We start from the raw sequence: 25,564 nt of genomic DNA, 5'->3' as shown, positions 1-25,564 counted from the left end.
ACAAAATATATTGTTGGAAACAATGATGTTTAAAAAAAGGCACAATAATATGAACACCTTGGGAGTGGAATATTGCAGCATTGTGGAAGCCCCATGCCTGATTTATGTCTGTGATATTTCACATCCTGACTTCCAAATCTCCAGTTGCATTGCCATGGAAAGATGCTGAGCGGGTGCCAAGTGCATGGCTCTGGGTAAAGAGGCGAGTTGAAACAAGCCAGACGGAGAGATACCCTGGGGCAGTTCCACGCGCCATCTAGTGGCTGATTTATGACCAGCACCAGACAATATGTAGAACAATGAAAAAAGGAAAATAGACTCCCTTCAAATGGAATTATTTCCCAAATACTTAACAATAATTCATTTATTTAACTACTGGCTACCCATTTCTTTTTCGCCTCCCAGACAAAAACAAATCTAGCCTTAAATAAAAACACAACCTGCTGGAAAATCCTCGGTCTGAATGTTTTGAGTCCAATAGGACTCTTCTTTCCAACCATTCTTTTCAATATGGACAAATTCAAAAGCCCATTAACTTTCAAACTGACCTGGTCATCGTGTCAGCCAAATAAAATATATATGTTTAATTCTTTCACAGAATGTGGGCCTCGCTGGCTGGGCCAGCATTTCTTTCCCCATCCCTAATTGCCCTTGAGAAGGTGGTGGCGAGCTGCTGTTAGGGAGGGAGTTCCAGGATGTTGCCCCAGCGACAGTGAAGGAACGACCGATATATTTCCAAGTTAGGATGGTGAGTGACCTGGAGGGGAACCTCTAGGTGGTGGGGTTCCCAGGTATCTGCTGCTCTAGTCGTGGATTTGGAAGGTGCTGCCGAAGGAACCTTGGTGACTTTCTCCTTTTAATAATAATAATCTTTATTGTCACAAGTAGGCTGACATTAACACCGCAATGAAGTTACTGTCTACCATGATCTATCGGTAAACACAATTTGTGCAAGAATTTGAAAAATAAATTTAAAGTACCCAATTCTTTTTATCCAATTAAAGGGCAATTTTAGCATGGCCAATCCACCTGCTCAGCAGATCTTTTTTTTTGCGTTGTGGGGGTGAGACCCACACAGACGTGGGGAGAATGTGAAAACTCCACAGAGAGAGTGACCCGTGGCCGGGATCGAACCCGAGTATCGGTGCATGGAGGCAGCAGTGCTAACCACTGCGCCGCCGTGCCTCCCCGCCCCGTAACATCTGTCAAGACTTGAGCAGCAAAAGATTTGGGCGTCGGAACACACGTTCAGTTTCTCCTGATTGGGAAAGAACCAATGATGAATGGGGGTACACAGAAACAAGGATTTTATTTTATTAAAGAAAGATGATTCAAAGTGCGAGTGTTTGAAGCTGAATACATACAGAAAGATTTGGAAAGGTTGTGCATACAAAGAACATATTTACAAGTTCTATTCTGATTTTACATTTTGTTCAGTTTAAACCAAAAACAAACAAGACATTAAAATGTAAACAACAAATCTGGGACGGTCTACGGAAAATGGGATCGTAAATCACTCTTCACTTCTTTGTAATTTCCACTCCAGAACTGGCAAGAGCAAGGACTTTATCTCCGGTTCCTGAAAGATTAGAAAAATACACTTTCTTATTGCAGTGACTGAGTTTGTTCAAAAGGTTTCCTAACATTAAAGAGAAAGTAACTTTTTTCATGACCATTATATGTTTCAAAGAACTTTACAACCAATTCAATTCTTTTGTAGCCTAGTCACTACGACAATGTAGAAACCACAGCAGCTGATTTACACAGAGCAAATTCACATAGGCAGCCATGTGATAGTGACCAGATAGTCTGCTTTGTGCTGCCGATTGAGGGGTAAATATTGAGCAGGACACCTGGAATAGCTCCCCAGCCCTTCTTCAAAATAGTGCCTTGGGTTCTTTTACAACCAGCCTACCAGACAAATGAGGCTTCATTTTAACATCTCATCCAAAACATTGCACCTGCAACTGTGCAGCACTCCCTCAGCTCTGCACGAGCATCAGCCTTGACTGTTGGGCTCAGGCCTGGAGTAGGTCTTGAACCCACAACCTTATTTCTCAGAAGCGAGTGTGCCACGACTGACACGTACTCCATGTCATACAGAACCGTACAATTCCTACAGTGCAGAAGGAGGCCTTTCGGCCCATCGAAGTCTGCACCGACCCCTGAAAGAGCGCCCTATCTGGGCCCACTCCCCCATCCTATCTACGTAACCCCACCTAACCTGCGCATCTTTGGACTGTGGGAGCAAACCAGAGCACCCGGACGAAACCGACGCAAACTCCACACAGTCACCCAAGGTCAGAACTGAACCCGGGTCCCTGGCGTTGTGAGGCAGCAGTGCTAACCACTGTTCATATGGTTCATTCTGCACATGTTTCAGGCATTTCCCCCATTTGCCTTCCCATTTATTTGGTGATCTGAGCTCCTTTATATCTCTTTCCACTCTCACAAGGTGCACCTGGATCATTCCCATCGGACGAGGCCAGAGGGATGGCGCGGTAACTTGTTTCCAGATCTCAGCTTTTTCGGCTCTGAGCTGGCTGCCAGCCACCGTGGGTGCCTCTACCTCCCATTGCAGGCTGACATCCCACGAGCAGCTCAGTGGAGATGGAAATAAACACCAAATGCAAAAATTTAAACAATGATCTTGCTGTCAGGAGTTGCTTTTTCCTAGAATATACATACACAAGGTGTCACTATCATTTTTTGATTATAATACCAACAGATGCAAAACTACAAGATTCACAGGTGATGTTGCATAACTTTTACATTTTTAGTTGACAACCTGTTATGGATTTAACTTGGTGCTATTTTAATTTTTTGACCAATTAATTCTATCTTCATAAACTAATTTAAATTATCGGGGAAGGTTGATTTCTACCTAGGTTACGTGCCGATTGTTGCCCCATCAGAATCTGGATTTCAGTTCATGGCAGGAACATCGTCACCTACAGTACGTCAGCTCGAAACCTTATGTGCCTGAGGCTTTAGGGGCACCAGCAGTTGGAAATGTTCCTTCCATTGAACTGCCTCAGTGCCCCCCAGAGTGAAAAGGAAACAAAAGTGAACCAGAGTTCCCCGCTCCTGGTCAGTGTAACTCTTCTCCATTGGCTTAATATTTATAGCCCGGCACTTCAACAGCCCAACAATCCTGAGTGTAACCCCCCCCCCCCAATACTGAGTGTAACCCCCCCCCCCAATACTGAGTGTAACCCCCCCCCAATACTGAGTGTAACCCCCCCCCAATACTGAGTGTAACCCCACCCCCCCAATACTGAGTGTAACCCCACCCCCCCCAATACTGAGTGTAACCCCCCCCCCCCCCCAATACTGAGTGTAACCCCCCCCCAATACTGAGCGTCCAGGCCAGCTTTAATTCCCCACTGAGTCTGCAGCTCTCGGCTGAGGTGGCAATTAGAATGTTTTGGGAGGGGAGGGACGCTGCTCTGCAGTGCCACTCAACAACCCGCGCCGGAGGGCAGCACGGTGGCGCATTGGTTAGCACTGCTGCCTCACGGCGCCGAGGTCCCAGGTTCGAATCCCGGCTCTGGGTCACTGTCCGTGTGGAGTTTGCACGTTCTCCCCGTGTTTGCGTGGATTTCGCCCCCACAGCCTAAAGATGTGCAGGTTAGGTGGATTGGCCACGCTAAATTGGAAAAAATGATTTGGGTACTCTAAATTTATTAAAAAAAACAAAACAAAAAAAAAACCAACCCGCGCTGGGAGCGCAAATGTCGCACTAAAGTTCAAACCAGACTTGTGTCTGGATACTTTGGTGGCAGGATAATCTGTTCAAAGACTGAATATTGACCACTCGATACAGGCATGAGGGGCTCCTGCCACCAGTGGGGACACACTTCCATCAAGAACTGGAAAGAGAAAAAGCAGGAAGCAAAAAAAAAATCAGCAAGCAAAAAAAAAAGGTTCAGCAAAATAACCGCTTAACGCAAACAATATTTTAAAAAATAAATTTTTGTCTTTATTCATTTATGGATGTTGACGTCGCTGGCTGAGCCAGCATTTATTGCCCATTCCTAATTGCCCCACAGAAGGTGGTGGTGAGTTGCCTTCTTGAACCGCTGCAGTCCCTGAGATGTAGGTACATCCACAGTGCTGTTAGGGAGGGAGCACCAGGATTTTGACCTGGTGACAGTGAAGGAACGGCCGATATGTCTCCAAGGAAGGTGAGTGACGCGGAGGGGAGTCTCCAGGTGGGGGCGTACGAAACTGCTCGCTTCCTCTACACTTCGACATCTCCCCACAATTCATTTTGCTAAGCTGCACAATTTAACGATACGGTTATGAGACGCAGGGCGATTCAGACTTACCAAGGCCTCGGGAAACTTTCTCAAACTGGCTGAGGGCGGCACTCACATTTGTCGAGAGAAAAGCTTCTTCCTCTGGTGTAAGCTGAATGAAGAACCAGAAAGTTAATTATTTTCTGCGTCCTCAAAAGGAGCCTGGAATCACATTCTGCATGGCAACGATAGCTTATGCATTCCACCACGAGGACTACTATAACGATCCCAGACCAGACCCCAACAGTGGCTAGGAGAATGGACAGAAACCCCAATATTTTATTTTACTTCTGTCAGACTGTCAGGAAAGGATACCTCGTTCCAGGAATGATTTCACACAAAATAGGGATACGGTAAATTTAAACAAACTTTATTACTAACGCAGTATTAAAATATCTTGAACATCACACAAGAAAATATCTCACAATTACCCCTGAAACAATGCTAATCAATACAGTGACCCAATAACCCTTAACTGCTATCTTTACTCCCATTTAAACAACAAAACCATCTCAGCTCTCAAGCCACTTTCAAATACTGTTAGCGTTCAGGGATACTTGCTGTAAAGAGAGCTCCGGATAATCCTCTTTGAGAAAGAGAGATGTTTTGAGACTGCTTGACAGAAAGAGACCTGGCCACCCTCCCTGTCAGAACAATGCAGATTCTCTGGCTGTATTTCTTCAGAAAACTTTCTCAGCTTGTCTTCCTGCCACAAACTAAAACCAAGTCTCAACACCTAACTGTTTCAACCCCTGGATCCTCCCATTAACTACATCATCTCACTAAACTGAACACAATGTCTCTAATTAACCATTCCACAGGGAAACCCCTTAATATACACAAAAGTCCATTGCCTAAACTTTTACTTTTAACAAACAATTTTTAATGAGTTATTTTTGGCATAACAAACAACCACAGTACAAAAAAACAATCGAGTACAAAGAACATTAATCAAAAAACAGCTGCCGACAACCGTCCCTCTAAGGCCCGCCTAATTAACCCCCTACTCTATACTACCCTAGCGCCCCCCCCCCCCCCCCCCCCCCCCCCCCCCCCCCGCCGATTAATTCCCTGCGAAAAAGTTGATGAATGGATGCCACCTCCGGGCGAACACTGACACCGACCCTCTCAAGGCGAGCTTGATCTTTTCCAAGCCGAGAAAGCTCGCCATGTCGATTAACCAGGCCTCTGACTGCCGAGGCCTAGACACCCTCCAAGCCAGTAATATCCGTCACCGGGCCACCAAGGAGGAAAAGGCCAGAACATCTGCCTCTCCCTCCTCCTGGACATCTGGGTCCTCCAACACCCCAACGATCGCTACCCCTGGACTCATTCACACCCTTGTCTTTAATACTCTGGACATGACATCCGCGAACCCCAGCCAATATCCCCTAAGTTTTGGGCATGCCCAGAACATATGGACATGGTTCGTTGGTCCACCCGCACATCTGACACACTTGTCTTTCACCCCAAAAAATCTACTCATCCGGGTCGCTGTCATGTGTGTGCCAAAATTTTTATGATGCTTTAATTGTACCTCTGGCTCCCAAAAAGCCAAGTTGTCTTGCAAACCAGGCTTTTAAAAACACTACAGCAGCAGTCAAATACACACCATTGCAGGCTTTTAACCCTTACTGCACCAGAAACAAGTAATATATGTACGCACCAACTTATTGGGCGTAACATTGGTTTTTAGTGTTACCTTTTCTTCCAGCTTCTTCAGGGCCGTCAGCACCTCAACCTTCTGCTGCGTGTAGACGTCCCTGGGCAGTTTTCCCACTATCACATCCCTCTCCATCTGAAGGAACATAAGAATGCAAAGCTGGACGTTTAAGAAATATTTACAACAATTACATTGCGCTGACATCGTGAGCACGGCATCTTCCGAAATGCACTCATATTCCCTGAGAACGGCTGTCAAAAGTGGATTCTCTGACCTTTCCCCTCCAGGACTGTTGGTAAAGAGATGTGTTCACTGAACTACACAGTGTGAAAGCGGCAATGTTTGCTTCCTAGTCTCTGTCACAGCTATGATGCTGCTGTTGACCTGTGCATTGCTCCACAATGGAAGGGGAAACCAGGCAGATTGCTCAATCTGCATCCAGTGATCCAAATAAAAATGGTGCATGTATAAACACAAAGGTAGGCCGACGTCGGGCTTGACAATGACATTCATTCTTGGAAGGTGAGCAGTGCTGGCAAGCCGAGAATTCATTGCCCACCTGTCCTTGAGCAGGCAGTGGTGGATCGGAGTGTGCATCGGAGTGGCTCCCTGGTATTTCAGAGGGCAGCTGAGTCAACCACATTGCGGAGGGTGTGGAGTTACATGTAGGCCAGGCAGGGGAAGGATGGCAGATTTCCTTCCCCAAGAGGACATTAGTGACCCACAGGGGACAATCCTGCGGTTTCATTATTAATGAAATTAGCTTTTTATTCCAGATTTTAAATGGATTAGTTGAATTTAAATTGCATCAGCTGCCATGCTAGGATTTGAACTCGTGTGTCCGGAGCATGAGTCGCGGCCTCTGGATTACTAGTCCAGTCACAATACGTAGGTACTGGGTACTTGTCTGAAGTGTAGCTACTTTAGTAAATGAATGAGAGGGTGACCAGCTGGTTTAAAAGCAAATCCAAGCAAGAGTCAGTCCCTTCAACAGACGGGAAATGAAAGTTAGGGTAAAATAAATCGGACTCCAAATCAGTAACAAATCTAACACAAATCAATGCAGCTATCATGCATGCTCCTCAGTGAACTGGGGAGAGCAGGGTGGTCATGGACTAGCAATTCAGAGACATGGGCTATGCATTTAGAGATCCGAGTTGAAATCCCACCTCGGCAGCTGGGAGGAATTTCAATTCAATCAACTGAATAAATCCGGAATGAAAAGGTCGCATCAGTAATGGTGACCAGGGGGCAGCACGGTGGCCTAGTGGTTAGCACAACCGCCTCACGGCGCTGAGGTCCCAGGTTCGATCCCGGCTCTGGGTCACTGTCTGTGTGGAGTTTGCACATTCTCCCCGTGTCTGCGTGGGTTTCGCCCCCACAACTCAAAAATGTGCAGAGTAGGTGGATTGGCCACACTAAATTGCCCCTTAATTGGAAAAAATAATTGGGTAATCTAAATTTATAAAAAAAAAGTAATGGTGACCAGTAAGCGCTCAGAATGTTGTGCAAAAAACGTCTAGTCCACTGGCCTTTAGGGAAGGAAATCTGCCACCCTTACCCCGTCTGACCTACATCAGACTCTGGACCCACAGCATCATGCTTGAATTGGCCTCGCAAGCCACTCTGCTGTGTTCAAGGTGGCTGGTCACTGCCAGCTTCTCGGGAATGGGCACAAACACTTGCCGTACTGACGATCCTCCCTGCGTGGGAATGAATTGTTAAGAAAGCCCCAATTTGGGCTTCTCCAGGAGCTGCTCAACCTCCTGAACTGAAAGAAAAATAATGAACACAGAAGGTGTTTTATAAAGAATGCACCCCTACCTTTCAGTTAACATTATCCACCAGAAGTTAAGAATGAAATCTTGTAAGATTACGAAACTAGTACAGGGCTGAAAGGGTTAAGGCAATAACATGGTGGGCAAATATTGAATAGCCATCGGCTGTGACACCACCTGTCTTGACTTTAACCTTCATATTCATGTATTCACAAATGTCAATGGCACTACGGAACCTTTCTGCAGATTAATCAAAGCACTGCGGGATGCTTACCTCTGCCAGTCTAGTCCGCAACTGTCCCGGCTGCTTCTTTGCAAACATTTGGATAACCTCTGGAGTTTGAAAGGCCTGACTAATAGCTGCTTGGATCGCCTGCCAAAGAGAAGGGGAGGGGGGAAAAGAAAAAAAATAAATCAAACGCTTCCGCAAAGGCCGTCACAAAAACAAACCTGATCGAGACGCGCCAATAATAAAGGTTAAGGGGGCGGTTGTTGGGTTACGGGTATAGGGTGGATACGTGGGTTTGAGTAGGGTGATCATTGCTCGGCACAACATCGAGGGCCGAAGGGCCTGTTCTGTGCTGTACTGTTCTAATAATCGGTCCAAATACAATTCCCTCAGAGCTGCAGGAATAAGATTCCACTCGCATGTTTGTGCTGGATAACACACAAGAAAATAAGCTGGAGATAATCCGTGTCTAATTGCCAGATTGGGGATGAGGCAGACACAACAAGACCATTCTCCAGCAGGAATGTTGCCGCCTGGACAGGGAGACGGCACTCTGGCCAGTTTACTTACTACCCCACACTCCATCCAGCCAAAGTCTGCCAAGCTCGGGCTCCATTCCAGCAAGAGTGCAATCCCTGAACCCCAACATCTCCTGGTTAGCTCTACAGCACTGACACTACCCACCTGGCTTGCTGCCTGTCTGCATTTCAGGGCTATATCCTGGTTAGCATGCACCCCATTCAGTTTTCCATTTTACTCCAGCCTCTGTTCAACATTACCCTCTGACACTCGAAGCTGGTCTGTAGAAAGGTGTGAACACACAGTTTCAAGATTCAGTGAGGAAATGCAACAGACTACTTGACAGCCTCTTTCAACTCAACCCTAACCACAGCTACAGGCCTATAAACCTTTCGTAAAATTGTTTCTGCTTCGCTGTGATGCATCGGCGAAAAGTACATGTAACTTATCTTAGAATTATAGAATTTACCATAGAATTTACAGTGCAGAAGGAGGCCATTCGGCCCATCGAGTCTGCACCGACTCCTGGAAAGAGCACCCTACCCAAGGTCAACACCTCCACCCTATCCCCATAACCCAGTAACCCTACCCAACACTAAGGGCAATTTTGGACACTATGGGCAATTTATCATGGCCAATCCACCTAACCTGCACACCTTTGGACTGTGGGAGGAAACCGGAGCACCCGGAGGAAACCCACGCAGACACACAGTTGAGCCACTTCCCCAGCTCATACCCGGTGCTGCTGAATGCTGTTGTGCTATATAAAGTCAATACTGCAGAAGGCAAACCCTGTACGCAATCAAATCACTGCACCCAGGAAAATTTTTGATCAGCCTGCTTTCTATTTGCGTCACAAGATATTCAGGAAAACAGAAAGGAAAGCCAAAATATTAAATCAGCCCGGTGCCTGCAGCACTGAACTGTCAACCGGGAGGTAGAATCTCAAACCCAACTCAGTTGAATCTCCGACTCAATCAGCATCTCTGACAAGGCCGGTAACCATGCCGTCTGGCTAACGGTGACGCCGGGCTGGGGAGGGAGTAACGAACGAGCGGGAATTGCAACTTGCATTTATATAGTCTTTAATGTGGGAAAATGTCCCATTTTCCAACATGTCCCATGTCTCAACAGCCAGGGGCTGTTTAGCACAGGGCTAAATCGCTGGCTTTGAAAGCAGACCAAGGCAGGCCAGCAGCACGGTTCAATTCCCATACCAGCCTCCCCGAACAGGCGCCGGAATGTGGCGACTAGGGGCTTGTCACAGTAACATCATTTGAAGCCTACTCGTGACAATAAGCGATTTTCATTTCATGTCAGAAGATGCTTTGCAGGGATGCATCAAGACTAAAATTGATACCAGAATCACAGAAGGAGATTCGGCAGACGCAAAATCCTGCAGATTCTGGAAATCTAGAATAAATGCAAAATATTGGATGCTCTTTTTTCTCCTGTCTGCGCGTTTGCCTCTGAACTTTAAATCTCCAATTTCTTCCAACTCTGAAGCAATGTCATTGGCCTGAAAGGTTAAATGTTTCCTGCTCCACAGGTGCTGCCAGACCTGCTGAGTGTTTCCAGTACAGCACGGTGGCACAGTGGTTAGCACTGCTGCCTCACAGCGCCAGGGACCCGGGTTCAATTCCAGCCTCGGGGTGACTTATCTGTGCAGAGTCTGCACGTTCTTCCTGTGTGTGCGTTGGTTTCCTCCGGGTGCTCCGGTTTCCTCCCGCAGCCCAAAGATGTGCAGTTTAGGTTGCTTGGCCATGCTATGTTGCCCCTTAGTGTCCAAAGGTTAAGTGGGGTTACAGGGATAGGGTGGGGGAGTGGGGTGCTGTTTCAGAGGGTCAGTGTTGACTCAATGGGGAAAATGGCCTACTTCTGCACTGTAGGGATTTTCTGATGCATTCTGTTTTTATCAAGGAGGGAACTGAAGTTTAAAGCTGCTGATGGGAGGTATATCTCCCAGGGAGGAGAGGGCGTTGACACAAGGTGAATGCGACAGTCCCTGCTTGAAACAAATACAAACTCGTCAGCTCTATATCTTACAAGCTGCATCCCGCTGAGTTCATCAACTAACGTCATATTGCCAGTCATGATTTTCTTCAGTGACTCGTTGAATTCACTCAGCTGTTCCAATGTTTCTTGTTTTGTTTCTTCATATTCCTCTGGCTCTAGGTCCTCTCTGGAAGGGGGATGGGGGAGAAAGTATATCAATAAGCAGACATCAAACTTCAGATCTACATAGCAGGATTTCCAGGCTTCACATCGACCCCTCCACCTTTGGATATAGAGCTTTAAGTGTTCTATGGATTATTTCATCGGACTGATGTCCTCCTCCTGTCTCCTCCTCTACAGGCGGTGTCGAATTTTTCATTGGGGTAGGGTACCGAGGATCCTCATTTACCTTGGTTAATGGTGAGCTTTAGCAACTACTGGCATTCGAGGTAATGAACTGTAGGCGGAACACAACCGCAGTTGGGAAAATTGTTGCGTGGCAGCAGTAGGAAGCTTTGGGGGGGGGGAATATATAGATCCTGTCATCACCTGCAGCACTAACCCGTGATCATTCTTTCCTTTCTTAACCTAGTACCCCAGCAGCCAATTGCAATGCGCTTTACAGCCGACCCAATGAGATCAAGTAACTCAGCCCAGAGCTGGGATTAAACTTGGGACTCAATTGGAGGGCAGTACATAGCATTTTGTTTTAAATTTAGAGTAACCAATAATTTTTTTCCCAATTAAGGGGCAATTTAGCCTGGCCAATCCACCTACCCTGCACATCTTTGGGTTGTGGGGGTGAGACCCACGCAGACACAGGGAGAATGTACAAACTTCACACGGACAGTGACCCAGGGCTGGGATCGGACCCGGGTCCTCGGCATCGTGAGGCAGCAGTGCTAACCACTGCACCACTGTGCAGCCTTACGTAGCTACAGGACAATTTGCTCTCCCAAATAAGGAAATAGTTCTCTTTGCAACCGATTCTCATGTAAATACCAATAAACATGCAACAAGCACAGTACAAATACCCAATCAACGTACAGCTGTTCCCAGAATTTTTAAACAAAGTTGTTTTTATTCGAACATCTAATTCTGGTTGTAATTTGTATGAGGATTATGAATGCGTATAACAGGGGTGGGCAAACTTTTCCGTGCAAGGGCCACATTCAAAAATTCACAATTTTAAAGGGCCGCATAGTATATTAAGTAAAATAATTACTTCACCCGGTTATGATTCTGGGCGCCTCATATAGAACATAGAACAGTACAGCACAGAACAGGCCCTTTGGCCCTCGATGTTGTGCCGAGCAATGATCACCCTACTCAAGTCAACGTATCCACCCTATACCAGTAAGTAACCCAACAGCCCCCCCCATTAACCTTAAAAAAAAGTTTAATTTTTTTTTTTAATGACTTGGTGGGCCGCATAAAGACCTTTGGCGGGCCGCAGTTTGCCCACCCCTGGCGTATAACATCTGATTGTCAGATTCTAATCTTTTTTTCTCTAAATAAACTTTCTCCCTCTTTTTTTAAGGTTTGCTCATCCTTTCATTCATCACAGCTTCTTCCCCACTGTCACCAGATTCCTAATGACCCTCTTATTGACTGACCTCATTAACACTACACCCTGTATGCTTCATCCGATGCCAATGCTTATGTAGTTACATTGTATATCTTGTATTGCCCTATTATATATTTTCTTGAATTCTGTTTAATTCCCTTTTCTTCCACGTACTGAATGATCTGTTGAGCTGCTCGCAGAAAAATACTGTTCACTGTACCTTGGTACACGTGACAATAAACAAATCCAATCCAATCCAAATCCTTTTTTCTATCATTTCTGCACCATGTTAAGCTTCTCTGTAGAACGATCAAACAATTCACTCCAATGGTCGCAAGGAAAATCCTTTTGGTTCCAACTTTGGTTTTTCACGGAGCTCATTTGCAGCTGTTGTTTGAATCAAGCTGACCTCTGCTGTGCACCAAACCCATGGTGAAGAGGGGCTGCAAACTGAGCTCTGCCCTCTGCTCTGCCGCTGCTACGCAGATTGGTCACAAGGACGTCTGGGGAGATATTTTGGGACTGACCTGATGTTGCACTACCTCTCCCCTTCCGCCTAATGACTATTTCAGCGAGGATCAAGAACTCATTCTATGCGGAGCATCCTTGTTCTAAAACATAGTCGAAGAATGAGAGGGGATCTCGTGGAAACATATAAAACCTTGATGAGACTGGACAGACTAGATGCGGGAAGAATGTTCCCGATGTTGGATGTCCAGAACTAGGGGTCACATCCTAAGAATAAGGGGGAAGCCATTCAGGACTGAGATGAGGAAGAACTTCTTCTCTCAGAGAGTTGTGAACTTATGGAATTCTCTACCACAGAAAGCTGTTGGGGCCAGTTCGTTGGATGCATTCAAGAGGGAGCTGGACGTGGTCCTTGCGGCTAAAGGGATCAATGGGGCATGGAGAGAAAATGGGAGAGGGATATTGAATTTGCATAATATATATAATATAATCTTTTAGTGTCACAATATGAAGTTACTGTGAAAAGCCCCTAGTTGCCACATTCCGGCGCCTGTTTGGGTAAGCTGGTACGGGAATTGAACCCGCGCTGCTGGCCTTGTTCTGCATCACAAACCAGCTGACTAGTCCACTGAGCTAAACCAGCCCATAATCATATTGAATGGTGGTGCAGGCTCGAAGGGCCGAATGGCCTACTCCTGCACCTATTTTCTATGAGCTGGTGCACCCACTCCATCACACACAGACTGCAAAAATTCTTCTTTTCATAAACATCCTTACCGAAACCAATTTCATTAAAGCACAAATTTATGGAATTATCAATGACCTACCATCACTTGATGATGTTATATCTAGTGTAAAATATTTAAGAATGTTTGGATTTTTGAGCATTGCCTCTGTATTTACAGTGGTACCTTTCCATTTAGTTTGTCAATGTCCCTTAAGATCAAGTACCAGTGGTAACTATCATTCATATCAGCACATGAGGGTTGATGGGGATTACTTTGAGCAGTTGCCCCCACTGCCAAGTGATGCACACAACAATTTTATTCTGCACCTTCAATGCGTAGGTCAAACGCTCTGGAATCCTCTCCCCAAATCACTCTACTTCTCGGGTTTAAACTCTGCCTCTTTGATCACTTATCTTTAATGTCCCTGGCTTCAGATAGGTGTCAATTCTGGTCAGATTATGCTCCTGTGGAACATCTGAGGGATGTTTTATTACGTGAAAGGCACTATAGAAATGCGAATTGTTCCCACACATCTCGCTATCCAATGTTAAAAACTTCATGGCACGGTAGCGCAGTGGTTAGCACTGCTGCCTCCGGGCAGCACTGCAGCCTCACGGTGCCGAGGTCCCAGGTTCGATCCCGGCCCTGGGATCTTTGCACATTCTCTTTTTTCTTTTCTTTAAAATTTAAAGCACCCAATTATTTTTTTTTCCCAATTAAGGGGGCAATTTAGCGAGGCCAATCCACCTACTCTGCACATCTTTGGGTTGTGGGGGTGAAACCCACGCAAACACAGGGAGAATGTGCAAACTCCACGCGGACAGGGACCCAGAGCCGTGATTCAAACCCGGGTCCTCAGCGCCATAGGCAGCAATGCTAACCGCTGTGCCATGTGCCGCCTCTCGAGTTTGTACATTCTCCCCGTGTCTGCGTGGGTTTCCCCCCCACAACCCAAAGATGTGCAGGTTAGGTGGATTGGCCACGCTGAATTTCCCCTTAATTGGAAGCGATGAATTAGGTACTCTAAATTCTTTTTTTAAAAAAGCACTGCTGCCTCATGGCGCCGAGGTCGCGGGTTCTATCCTGGCCCTGGGTCACTGTCCATGTGGAGTTTGCACATTGTGCCTGTGTCTGCATAGGTCTCACCCCCACAACCTAAGATGATGTGCAGGGTAGGTGGATTGGCCACGCTAAATTGCCCCTTAATTGGGAAAAAAAAAGAATTGGGTACTTTAAATTTGTATCAAAAAAGCCATCATGGCAGCATTCATGAACAGTACATTTTCACACGAAGGATCAGATAGGAGGAAAAGAAGTCAAAACTGAAAGATAAGATTTTGACTGTTCCTGTACTGTACCTGCAGACATCAAGATCCTGTAACTGCTGCATCAATCTGTCCATCTGCTCCTCTAAATTCTGCTTCAGTTTGCTTGTCTCGCTCTTCCCTCGTGATGCCATCTTTACACTGAATTCAAAACAAACAGGGATTATCCCTAATAAATCCAAATGCTCCAGCAATTGTTAAATAATTGCGGGAAATATTTAATAAATGTGTCTGCAAATTACTGCGTTGAGCAGCAAAGTATTTTTCAGATGTTATGTTGCTTCCAGTGAGAGCAGTAAAGCACATCTCTTTTGGAAAAGGCATTTAATCTGGCAGGAAGTAGCAACTCAGGGCTTTACAGGTACAATTCTGCCCTGCACTGCAGTTGGAAGATCTCATGCAGAGCTCACCTGGAGCATGGGCCCTGGCATTGTGGGCTCAATGGCCTTTACGGTGTTGTACATTTATCAGTCAGAGAGTCCCAGGTTGAATTCGAATGATACAATTAACAGATCCAGCTTCTAGAAATGCATTTTTGGGGGAAATAGTTAATCTTTTAAGTTAAATTCTTAATGATAAAGTATCATTTAGATAATTTTTAAATTTTTTTTTATAAATTTAGATTACCCAATTATTTTTTCCAATTAAGGGGCAATTTAGCGTGGCCAATCCACCTACTCTGCACATTTTTGGGGTTGTGGGGGCGAAACCCACGCAGACACGGGGAGAATGTGCAAACACCACACGGGCAGTGGCCCAGAGCCGGGATCGAGCCTGGGACCTCAGCGCCTTGAGGCAGTTGTGCTAACCACTAGGCCACCGTGCTGCCCTATCATTTATATAATGGAAGGGCAGCATGTTGGTGCATTGGGTCAGCACTGCAGCCTCACGGTGCCAAGGTCCCAGGTTCGATCCCAGCCCTGGGTCACTGTCTATGTGGAGTTTGCACATTCTCCCTGTGTCTGCGTGGGTTTCGCCCCCACAACCCAAAAGATGTGCAGGATAGGTGGATTGGCCACGCTAAATTGCCCCTTAATTGGAAAAAATTAATTGGGCACTCTAATTTTTAAAAAAAGTTATATAATTGAAGTTTATTTAAGATTGTTCAGTCTGATCGTTAGAGATTCTAGCCAGTAAAAAAAAGAGTGGAAGCCCTGGGGCAGGGTACAGAATGTTTTTTTTAATAGAAAATATTGTATTGTAGCATTTGTAATTTTCACAGTTTTAACACTTTAAAAAAAAAGTGTTTATCCTCCATTTTCACATTTTCCTTCAAAATTTACACCCCACCAACAGACAGTAAACGGTAACAAATACAAAATCAATCCCCTCAACAATAACAACGATCCCATCCACCCACCACCCAAAACAACGGCCCACCTGTCAATATATGCATCCAATAAAACAAACCCTCCCACGGTGGAAACAAATAACAAAGAAAAAGAAAAAGGAACCTGGGACCGCCCATGGTCACCATTAACCTATAGAGTCCCCCCCACCCCACCCACCCCACACTCAACGCCGTCCAACCTCTGAAAGAGTGCCGTACATGATACCCAAGAGTTGTAAATCCCCCCCCCCCCCCCACTCCTCCTGTCCACTACCTCTTGTAAAACTCCTTCCCCCAACCTCGATTCCTTCCCCACCAACTTTCCACCCCGGCTAGACCCCTTGGGCCCTGTTCTGCCAGGCTCCGATGGCCACAGCCCCTCCCCCCACCTCACTCCCGTTCACTAGCCGGCTTAGACCGGCCACCGCGGAGGACCCCGCCCGGGTCCCTTTCCCGGCCCTAGGAAAGCCCAGAAATCCCCTTGCAGCACACAGACCCCGCATATCCACCTACACCCCAAAGAGCCCTCACTTCGAGTGAAAGTCCCATCACTTCCCTTGTCCAAATATATACAACATTGGCTCCTTTAGCCCATACACCCGCACGCAGTGAAACAAAAAAGAAGAAAATAGTCATGAGGTTACATCGGCACATGGCCATTTCTCAATTTCTCAGTTCTGCCACAGTCCTTCTGCCTTCGCAAACTCCTCCGCTGCTTCCGCCGTTCCAAAATAAAAGTCCTTGAGCTTATAAGTCACCCTCAGCTTCGCTGGATATACAATGCCGCACTGCACCTTCAGTGCCCTCTTCACCCGGTTGAAGGCAGCCCGTCTCCTCGCCAGCTCCACCGTAAAGTCCTGGTATACACGTATACCAGCTCCAGCCCACTGCACCACCCGCTTCTGCTTGGCCCAGCACAGGACCTTCTCCTTCACACTGTACCTACGGAAGCACAGAGTCATTACCCTTGGCGGCTCACTCGCCTTTGGTACAGGCCTCCTTGACCGATGAGCCCGATCCAGTTCATATTGGGAGGGATCCTCCCCCTCCCCCAATAGTTTCGCCAGCATAGCGGCAAAATACTCAGTCGGCCTCGGCCCTTCAACTCCTTCGGGCAGCCCCACAATCCTCAAATTCTGTCGCCTGGATCTGTTTTCCAGGTCTTCCATTTTTCCTCACAGATCCTTGTTAATTTCTATCACCTTCCGCATCTCCTTCCCCATCGAGGTAAGTTGATCACCGTGCTGCAATAATGTCTCCTCCACTTCCTTCAGCCCCTTCCCTTGCTCCCGCACCTCCGCCACTGCGCTCGCCACCGCCGTCATCACCGGGGTAATCGCCTCCTCCACCAGCACACTCAAAACCTCCCTCATCTCCTTCCTCATTGTCTCCATGTATTTTGTAAACTGCCTTTCGAATTCTGCAGCCATCACCTTAGTTATTGCTTCAGCCGTAAGCAATGCGGCCTCCCCTGCAGCTCCAGCCTCCATTTTCCTTGGTGACCCTTCCACTCCCCGACAGACCTTCTGCTGTTTTTTTTACAGCCGTTTTTTTGCTCACCCTCGACATTTTGCTTCACTGTGCCTCCTCTGTGCCTTCTCCCTGCTTTTGCTGCCTCCGTGGCCCCTGGGACCGGGCTTAAAGCCCCGATGCCGTTCCCGAACGGGAGCCCTCCATTGTGCTGCTGCCTCCCGCCCGCCGTCACCGGAAGTCCCAGTTTTAACACTTTAACATTTCTTAAACAAGCGAGTGGGTCGGCACACGCAAAAATATAAAAAAATAACATCCCTTACTACCCCCGCCCTATTTCCCAATTACCCGTATACGAAGTTCCCTGTCCTTGTCTTACATTACCATGCCTCTCCCATTTACCAACACCCCCCCTCCACCTTGCTGCTGACATTCACCTTTCCTTGAAGAAGTTGATGACCGGCTGCCAGAACCCCTGAATTGAGCCTCTCAAGGAGAACATAATCTTTTCCAGCCTGAGAAACTCTGCTATGTCGCTGACCCACACCCCTGACTTTGGAGGCTCTGACGGGTACAGAAATATTGGCAGTCAACCTGGAATTGCACAGCACCTTTTGGAATTTTCTATCCACGAACTGTGGATTCACTGTCATTGGATGCATCTAAGACAGAGTTTTCCTTCTTAGGCCGTCCCTCGGAGTCAAGGATGACTTACATCCACACTAAAAATGAGTTCTCAGGTGACTGAGGAATCCAATGAGTGACCTACAGTCTCTGTCACGGGTGAGGCAGATGGTGGTTGGAGGAGCTGGTGGGTGGGATGCCCCGGTTTGCCACACATTCCTTTCGCTGTCGACACTTGGCTTCAGGTTGCATCCGGCGATGAAACCCAAAATGTTCAGCTCCTTCCCGGATGCTTTTCCTTCACTTTGGGTGGAACTGGGCCAGGGATTCCCAGGTGTCGGTGAGGCTGTTGCACTTTTTCCAAGGAGGTTTTGAGGGAGTTCTTAAAGTGCTTCCTCTGCCCTCCTGAGGCTTGCTTGACGTATCAAAGCTCCGGGTAGAGTGCTTGCTGTGGATGTCTTGTGTCAGTCAAGACAAAGGTACTAAGGGCTTTGGGGATAGTGCAGAAATGTGAATTGAGGTAGGTCGGCCATGTTGAATGGTGGAGCAGGCTCAAATGGCCAAATGTCCCACACTAGCGCCTATTTATTTTATGATCTCATACCAAACTGTTCAAGGAAGTCGGACAAAATATCTCACCTCAAGGGCAGCACCCCCTCAAGGGCAGCACACCCTCAGGCCATAAGTTACTCGAGATGTTCAAATCAAGAGTGGACAGACAGAAACTACTCCCATGGATGGAAGGGTTTCGCCCCAGAGGGCACCGATTTGAGGCGAATGGCAAAAGGAGCGATGATAATGTGAAGAAAAAGCTTTTTTGCACAGTGGACGATCGTGATTGGGAGTGCACTGCCTGAGCACGGTGGAGGCAGAATCGATAGCGGCTATCAAAAGGCTATATAATCATCTGAAGGTGAAAAGGATTGCAACGCCACAATGCTCGTGGAGAGCCAGCATAGAGGTGATAGGCAGAATGGCCTCCTTCTGCACTGTAACCGTTCCATGGTTGTTCTGAACTGCGCAGTAACAGGCCAATCTGCCCAACCGGGTCCCCACTCGGCTGACCAATTGCACCTTATTTCATGGTGCTGACCAGACTCCGGCCACTGCCCAGGTTAGGGCAGCAGGGACCCTGTTTTTCAGGGAATTTGGGCCTTTAAAGATTATTATAAAGAAATTATTTAAATCTCGCTCACGCGCAGCGACCGTCCCCTCCCCCCTTTCCCCAGGGGGGTCCCTTGTTTCTCCCCTCCCCCCAAAGTCAGTCACCCAGCTTCAGGCTGATCTCCCAGCCCCACCCTGTCAGCCCGGGAGGGACGGCCCCGGGCCCCGGCAGCCGGAGCTGCTGATGGGGGAGTTCACACTGAGCCCCCGACCCCGGAGCCCCTCCGCCCGTACTCACCTCTCCGACTGGGGGACCCGCCTGGCGACGGACCCACTTCCGGTCCCCTCGCCCAATCAGCTGCAGAGCACCAGCCTCTTCCTGTGTCCCACGCAACCCGGTCCCTCGGAACATCGCAACCTCATCTTCTGCCCGCCTCCAGCTTTGAGTCAGCCCCCATTCCACCACCGCTCTGCCAATGCTTCCTCATCCAGCATTCATTCTTGGATTATGGAATGGTTACAGCACAGACAGAGGCCATTCAGCCCATCGAGTCCATGCTCATTCTCTAAGAGCTACTCTCCCGCCCTCTCCCCATGGCCCCACAAATTGTTGCTGAGATAAATATTGAATTGACTTCTGAAAGCTATGATTGAATCTGCCTGCACCCCACTCTCAGGCAGTGCATTCCAGACACCTAATCGGTCGCTGCACAAAGACATCCTTCCTCTTGTCATCTCTGCTTCTTTTGCCAAATTTGTTGTCCTCTGGTTTGAAATCCTCCTGTCAATGGGAACAGCTTCTACCTGTCCTATTCTGTCCACACCCCTAACGACCGGGGCTTGAGCAATCAGGGGAGGGAGGATTGAGGATGGGGGGATGGGGGGGGGGGGGGGAAACACATTAGCACAGTGGTTAGCACTGTTGCTTCTCAGCACCAGGGAGCTAGGTTGAATTCCCGGCTTGGGTCACTGTCTGTGCGGAGTCTGCACGTTCTCCCTGTGTCGGCGTGGGTTTCCTCCGGGTGCTCCGGTTTCCTCCCACAATTCCTGAACGACGTGCTTGTTAGGTGAATTGGACATTCTGAATTGTCCCTCAGTGTACTCAAACAGGCGCCGGAGTGTGGCGACTAGGGGTTGTTCACAGTAACTTAATTGCAGTGTTAATGTAAGCCTACTTGTGACAACAATAAAGATTACTATTATATTAAGGATGGGGGTGGTGTATTGAGAATTGGAGAAGGGAGTGCATTGGGTCTCAGATGATTTCTTACAGAGCCAAGAGCAGCAATGTTATAGTGAGCGTGAGTGGTGCCAAAGGGTGAGGATACCTGGGGACATTACTGTGGATAATGAAAGATTGTGTCAACCGCAGGCAAATGGGGAAACAAGGAGAAGGAGACAGAGACTGAAGATTCGCACTGTAGGGAGAAGGACGTTTTTGAACTGAGGGCTATGAGTTAAAAAAAATTCTCAAAAATATACTTTATTCATAAAATCTCTGAAGGAAATATTACTGTTATAACAATTTGAAATGTTTTAATAAACCACAATGATATTCACATTTTCTCCAGAGGTCAAGATGAAGGGATAAATGTTTGAATGGGTGAATATAAAAGGATCATTGTGGGTGGGAGGATTTCAGGAAACAGCAGAATCATTAGAATGGGATGAATGTGCTTTAATTTGCAGCATTCTATGAAAATACTCCTTTATTTGAGGAATGTTTTAAAAATGTTACCTCTGTGTTGAGTTTAGGTCACCGTACCCTGTGAAAAGGGCCCCCAACACTTGGTACGCTGCCTTTTGTGTGACCACTTAGAACAATAGAAGCACAGAAGAGGAGGAAGCCATTTCGGCCCATTGAATCTGCCCAACCCTTCCCCGTATCCCTGCAATTTATTTTCTCCTTGGGTTGGTTCAGGTCGGTCAGTGATTGCTCATTTCCATATGTGAAGTCCATGTCCAGATCAGCTCTTATGGAGATTCCTGTTTAGAGTTGGCACCTTCATGTAGAGAACATTAAGCCCAAGGAGATGATCTGTGTGTTCACGGGTGAGGTGGGCGTGCCATGGAACAGCGACAAGTTAACCAAATAGCCACGTCCCCATCTAGTGGTGACCAAAGGGATTTCAATCTGAAGTGACACTGCGAGGCGATTCAAAAGAAGGGCAGGCATTCATTTTTTTAAAGTCTCAAAGCTTTGTTAATAACTTACATAGGATAACAACAAATTACGTTTTTTCAAATTCTGTTGTTCTCATTTTGAATGTTTTCAAAATTACTTCTGGCAACTTCTGCTTTGTTTCAAATTTTCCACCTAATGTCACTTTTACACCTGACCAATTATTGGATTCTGTTCTCTTTACAGCATTCCATCTTTTTTTAAATTTAGAGTACCCAATTAATTTTTTCCAATTAAGGGGCAATTTAATGTGGCCAATGCACCTATCCTGCACATCTTTGGGTTGTGGGGGTGAAACCCACGCAGACACGGGGAGAATGTGCAAACTCCACACGGACAGTGACCCAGAGCTGGGATCGAACCTGGGACCTCGGCGCTGTGAGGCAACAGGGCTAATCCACTGCGCCACCATGCTGCCCTAACAGCGTTACACCTTACCCAGCTTCAGCAGAACATCTTTTGACCGTACCACTGTGAATGTTTCCATTGCCCAGAGGGGCAGCACGGTAGCATTGTGGATAGCACAATCGCTTCACAGCTCCAGGGTCCCAGGTTCGATTCCGGCTTGGGTCACTGTCTGTGTGGAGTCTGCACATCCTCCCCGTGTCTGCGTGGGTTTCCTCCGGGTGCTCTGGCTTCCTCCCACAGTCCAAAGATGTGCAGGTTAGGTGGATTGGCCATGATAAATTGCCCTTAGTGTCCAAAATTGCCCTTAGTGTTGGGTGGGGTTACTGGGTTATGGGGATAGGGTGGAGTTGTTGACCTTGGGTAGGGTGCTCTTTCCAAGAGCCGGTGCAGACTCGATGGGCTGAATGGCCTCCTTCTGCACTGTAAATTCTATGAGGGATGAGTGGGAACTATCTTTTTCTTTAATTAAAAATTTAGAGTATCCAATTTATTTTTCCAATTAAGGGGCAATTTTAGCGTGGCCAATCCACCCACCCTGCACATCTTTTGGGTTATGGGGCGAAACCCATGCAAACACGTGGAGAATATGCAAACTCCAAAAATAATAACTAATCTTCAACGATGGAAAATACCCTTGCGTGCGGGACCCAGCGAGTTCCTGGGCCTGGGCTGCTCGACAGTTTATTTTCCATCACCCACCACTTCCTCGCATCTGACATCTCTCGGTCTGATGCTGGGAAACCCGCTGACTGTGATGTAAATGCAGTTACGCTGCAAGTACAGTCAGAATTTTCTTGTGTATGGATCACTTTGTGGTTGATTTGCCGATCTGCTGGCATTGTTTTGCAAAGTGTATAATGTCCTTCAGTAACATTTAAGCATTAGTCCCTCTCTCTGCCGCTCCAGGCTTCATTAACCAGGTTGCTCGGTCTGTGAGGTGGCACTGATGCCTGGATTTTCACATCCCATGGGTACAGATCTGTGATTGTATCAGGATATGTCCACTTTTACAATGGAGGCTGCTGGTCTTGCTGCTAATTGACATGTTGTTGCAGAAAACATGAAACTAAACCCTGTAAAATAACTTGCTTCTTTAATGCCTGTTAACAGCTTTCCTAAGATATCAACACAGCTTGGCCGTTTCCTGGGCGCCCCTTTGGCCACTCCTCCTGGCTCAGCCTTTGCACTGACGAGGCCAATTTAACCAAGACGATACAAGTGAACCCCTCCACCCCACACACACACACACACCGCCACACACAATCGCTGGGCCATGGCTGTTTGCTCCTCTGCTCCTGGAAGACGCAGAGATTTAACTGTACTCTCTCTCTGAACCTGGCACGGACAACATCAGCTAAGACAGCAGCAGAAAGCAGCCAGGGACCAGTTCTGGTGAACGGATCCCTTGGTTGTACAGCCAGAGGAGCTGCTCAGCAATGCAACTTAAAAAAAATTCATTTACAGGACGTGGGCATCGCTGGTTAGGCCAGCATTTATTGCCCATCCCTAGTTGCCCTTTAGAAGGTGGTGGTGAGCTGGCTTCTTGAACCGCTGCAGTCCCCGAGGTATAGGTACACCCACTGTGCTGTTAGGGAGGGAGATTAATCTTTCAGACGAGGGCTCATTTATCCTCACTGGCAACTTCTGCTGAGTGTCTCGCCCAATGTCCATCCCTCAATCACATACTGTCTGGTCCTCGTCACATTTCTGTTTGTGGGAGCTTGCTGTGTACAAAATTGGCCACCTTGTTTCCTACATCGCAGCAGTAACTACAGCAACCATAAAGTGTTTTGGAACATTTGAAGGTCGTGAACCATGCTGTATAATTGCAAGTCAGTTTTTTTTTTAAAAAGTGTGGCATTTAAATAACTACTGAACAGGTTAATCTCACTTTTTTTTATTTCCAACATTTCTTCTGCAAACACATTGGCGTATTTCAAATGTCCATTTCTTAATAATACAGGGCTGCATTTCACGATGCCACTGGGCGCACAGTTGTAGATTCCAGGCAGGGTTTGAAAGGTTTCCGATCGATTAATCACCGAGGCGGAACACTTGCATCATAAACAAGGCAATAAGCTCCATGCCACAAGCTGGCATCTCCTGCAGCGTCTCTGCTTTTTGATCACATATTTTACATTAAATACAACAAAGTTGTTCTCATTACGCAACTTGACCATTTTAATTATAGAAGCATTAAGTTATTTGAAGCAAGGGTCAATTCAACAAGTATCGGGTTTTCTTTTTAAAAAGAACACACTGTAAATTCTGTATAAACAACAAGGATTTATAGACAAGCCACCGCACCGACAGGCACCTACTGCAGTCCCCAATTAGTGCTTATTGAGTACGATTTAAATCAGGGGAGTAAATGGCTAACACAACATTTTTTACATTCTGCATCCACGTGGGATTGTCACCATTTTTTAGGTCTCTATTTTTTTCCCTTCCTCTCCTCTCTCACCACCCCCCCCTCCGCAAAAAGAAAGAGACCCTGGGGAAGTTCCAACCAATGCTGTACCATGTGAGCAAACCAGCAGGTCAGGCGCGATTTTAACCTTGAGCGCTTGGTGGAAACCAGACCGACAGGTGTAAAAATCACGAGACAGTTTTAACTCACTGGCATCGATCTTTAACCTTGTTCATCCAAGCTGGGGGCAAAGATGCCCACCTGAAGGAGGCAGGGCTGTTCTTTAAACAGGCAGGCTCTTATTGTTCAGGCTGATTGTCATTTTAACCTGGTGAAGATGGTTGGGAGGCGCATACCATTGTAGCCAATGGGGAGAGGCAGCTCCAGAAGGGATTGGCGTTTTATTTGTGTCAATTTTTCTTTGACGTTTTCCCTGTGGGGTCAGGATGGGGAACCATGCTCCTCCCAGCCACAGAAGGAATGATTGATTAGTGCTCCACTCCTCTACCTCTCGATAGCCCAGCCTCTCCCGAAACCAGCTCCCTGCACCCCCACTGCCACAAATCTCAGCCCCCAGGGGCTGTTTCCTTGGCTGCTGGGGTCCGCCTGATCCCTGAGCAGACATCTGTGAAACAGGAAGCTGGTGGAAACATGCTCACTGCTTATTGTCCAAATGGTGGGATTGAATGGAAGGTCAAATAAATGTGATTATTCGCAGGTCAGCATGTCAACAGGATAGTGGAAACCCTCAGACTCAATCCCCCTCTTTCAATAGAGACGCTGAACAGTAGTTACATTGAACATTCAGCACCAAACCAGGCCTCTCGGCCCATCTAGCGTTAATGGTCCACAACTTCCATCCTTCCTCATCACTCCATTCCCTCTGCGTGACACCCCTCCAACTATTGACCTCAACCATTCCCTGCAGAATGACCAACTCTCAAGTGGTAAGATATGGCTATTGGAGTGGGGGGGTTGCTGAGAAGTTTGCCTGAATGCGGGGGAGGTGGGGAGGTTGATGAGGTGTTTGGTGAGGCAGCGGGGGGGGGGGGGGGGGGGGGGGGGGGGGGGGGAGCGAACTACCAAGAGTGCACGGCACACATGGGCAAGTGCATACTGTGAACTCCCGAGATCTGATTGTCAGGGATATGGGAACCAACAGCATCCTAAATAGGATGGCTACTTAAAAACATGGATCTGGGATGGCTGGTCAGCTTGACTCCACGTGGTATAGGTTCCACGTTCTTGCCACTCCCTGGGTAAAGAAATTTCTCCTGTTTTTAGGCAACTGTCTCATATTGATGGCCTCCAGTTATCAGTTTCTCTACAAAATGAAACATTCCCTCTGCATCCACTCGTTCAAAACCTTTGGCAAACTTAAAAAAAATAAAGACATTTATTAGGTCAACAGAGCTGGTTGAGTGAGTCTCGGGTTTTCTTAGGGAGCACCCATCGTAAAAATA

General features: G+C 47.2%; 1 protein-coding gene across 3 annotated transcripts; it reads right to left on the bottom strand.

The window, feature by feature from the left end:
- Positions 1–1,290: 1,290 nt before the first annotated feature.
- On the bottom strand, positions 1,291–19,483 carry lzic (leucine zipper and CTNNBIP1 domain containing). 3 transcript variants are annotated; one of them, XM_038773285.1, is made up of 7 exons: positions 19,400–19,483; positions 14,607–14,714; positions 10,537–10,672; positions 8,017–8,115; positions 6,004–6,099; positions 4,332–4,413; positions 1,291–1,579 (listed from the first exon to the last, which is right to left on the bottom strand). In XM_038773285.1, the coding sequence occupies exons 2-7, from the start codon at positions 14,705–14,707 to the stop codon at positions 1,521–1,523; spliced, it is 573 nt and encodes a 190-aa protein (XP_038629213.1). In that variant the 5' UTR covers positions 14,708–14,714; positions 19,400–19,483; the 3' UTR covers positions 1,291–1,520. The 3 variants fall into 3 exon arrangements, with proteins under 3 accessions (XP_038629213.1, XP_038629214.1, XP_038629212.1); XM_038773286.1 differs by lacking the exon at positions 19,400–19,483 and adding an exon at positions 18,654–18,835; XM_038773284.1 differs by lacking the exon at positions 19,400–19,483 and adding an exon at positions 18,637–18,660 and having other exon boundaries at positions 1,291–1,577; positions 4,331–4,413.
- Positions 19,484–25,564: the final 6,081 nt, after the last annotated feature.

Source organism: Scyliorhinus canicula, chromosome 16 (assembly GCF_902713615.1).
Source record: "Scyliorhinus canicula chromosome 16, sScyCan1.1, whole genome shotgun sequence".
NCBI classification, from domain to species: domain Eukaryota; kingdom Metazoa; phylum Chordata; class Chondrichthyes; order Carcharhiniformes; family Scyliorhinidae; genus Scyliorhinus; species Scyliorhinus canicula.
The sequence above is the reverse complement of the archived record's forward strand: the minus strand, read 5'-3'. Positions and strand labels throughout refer to the sequence as shown.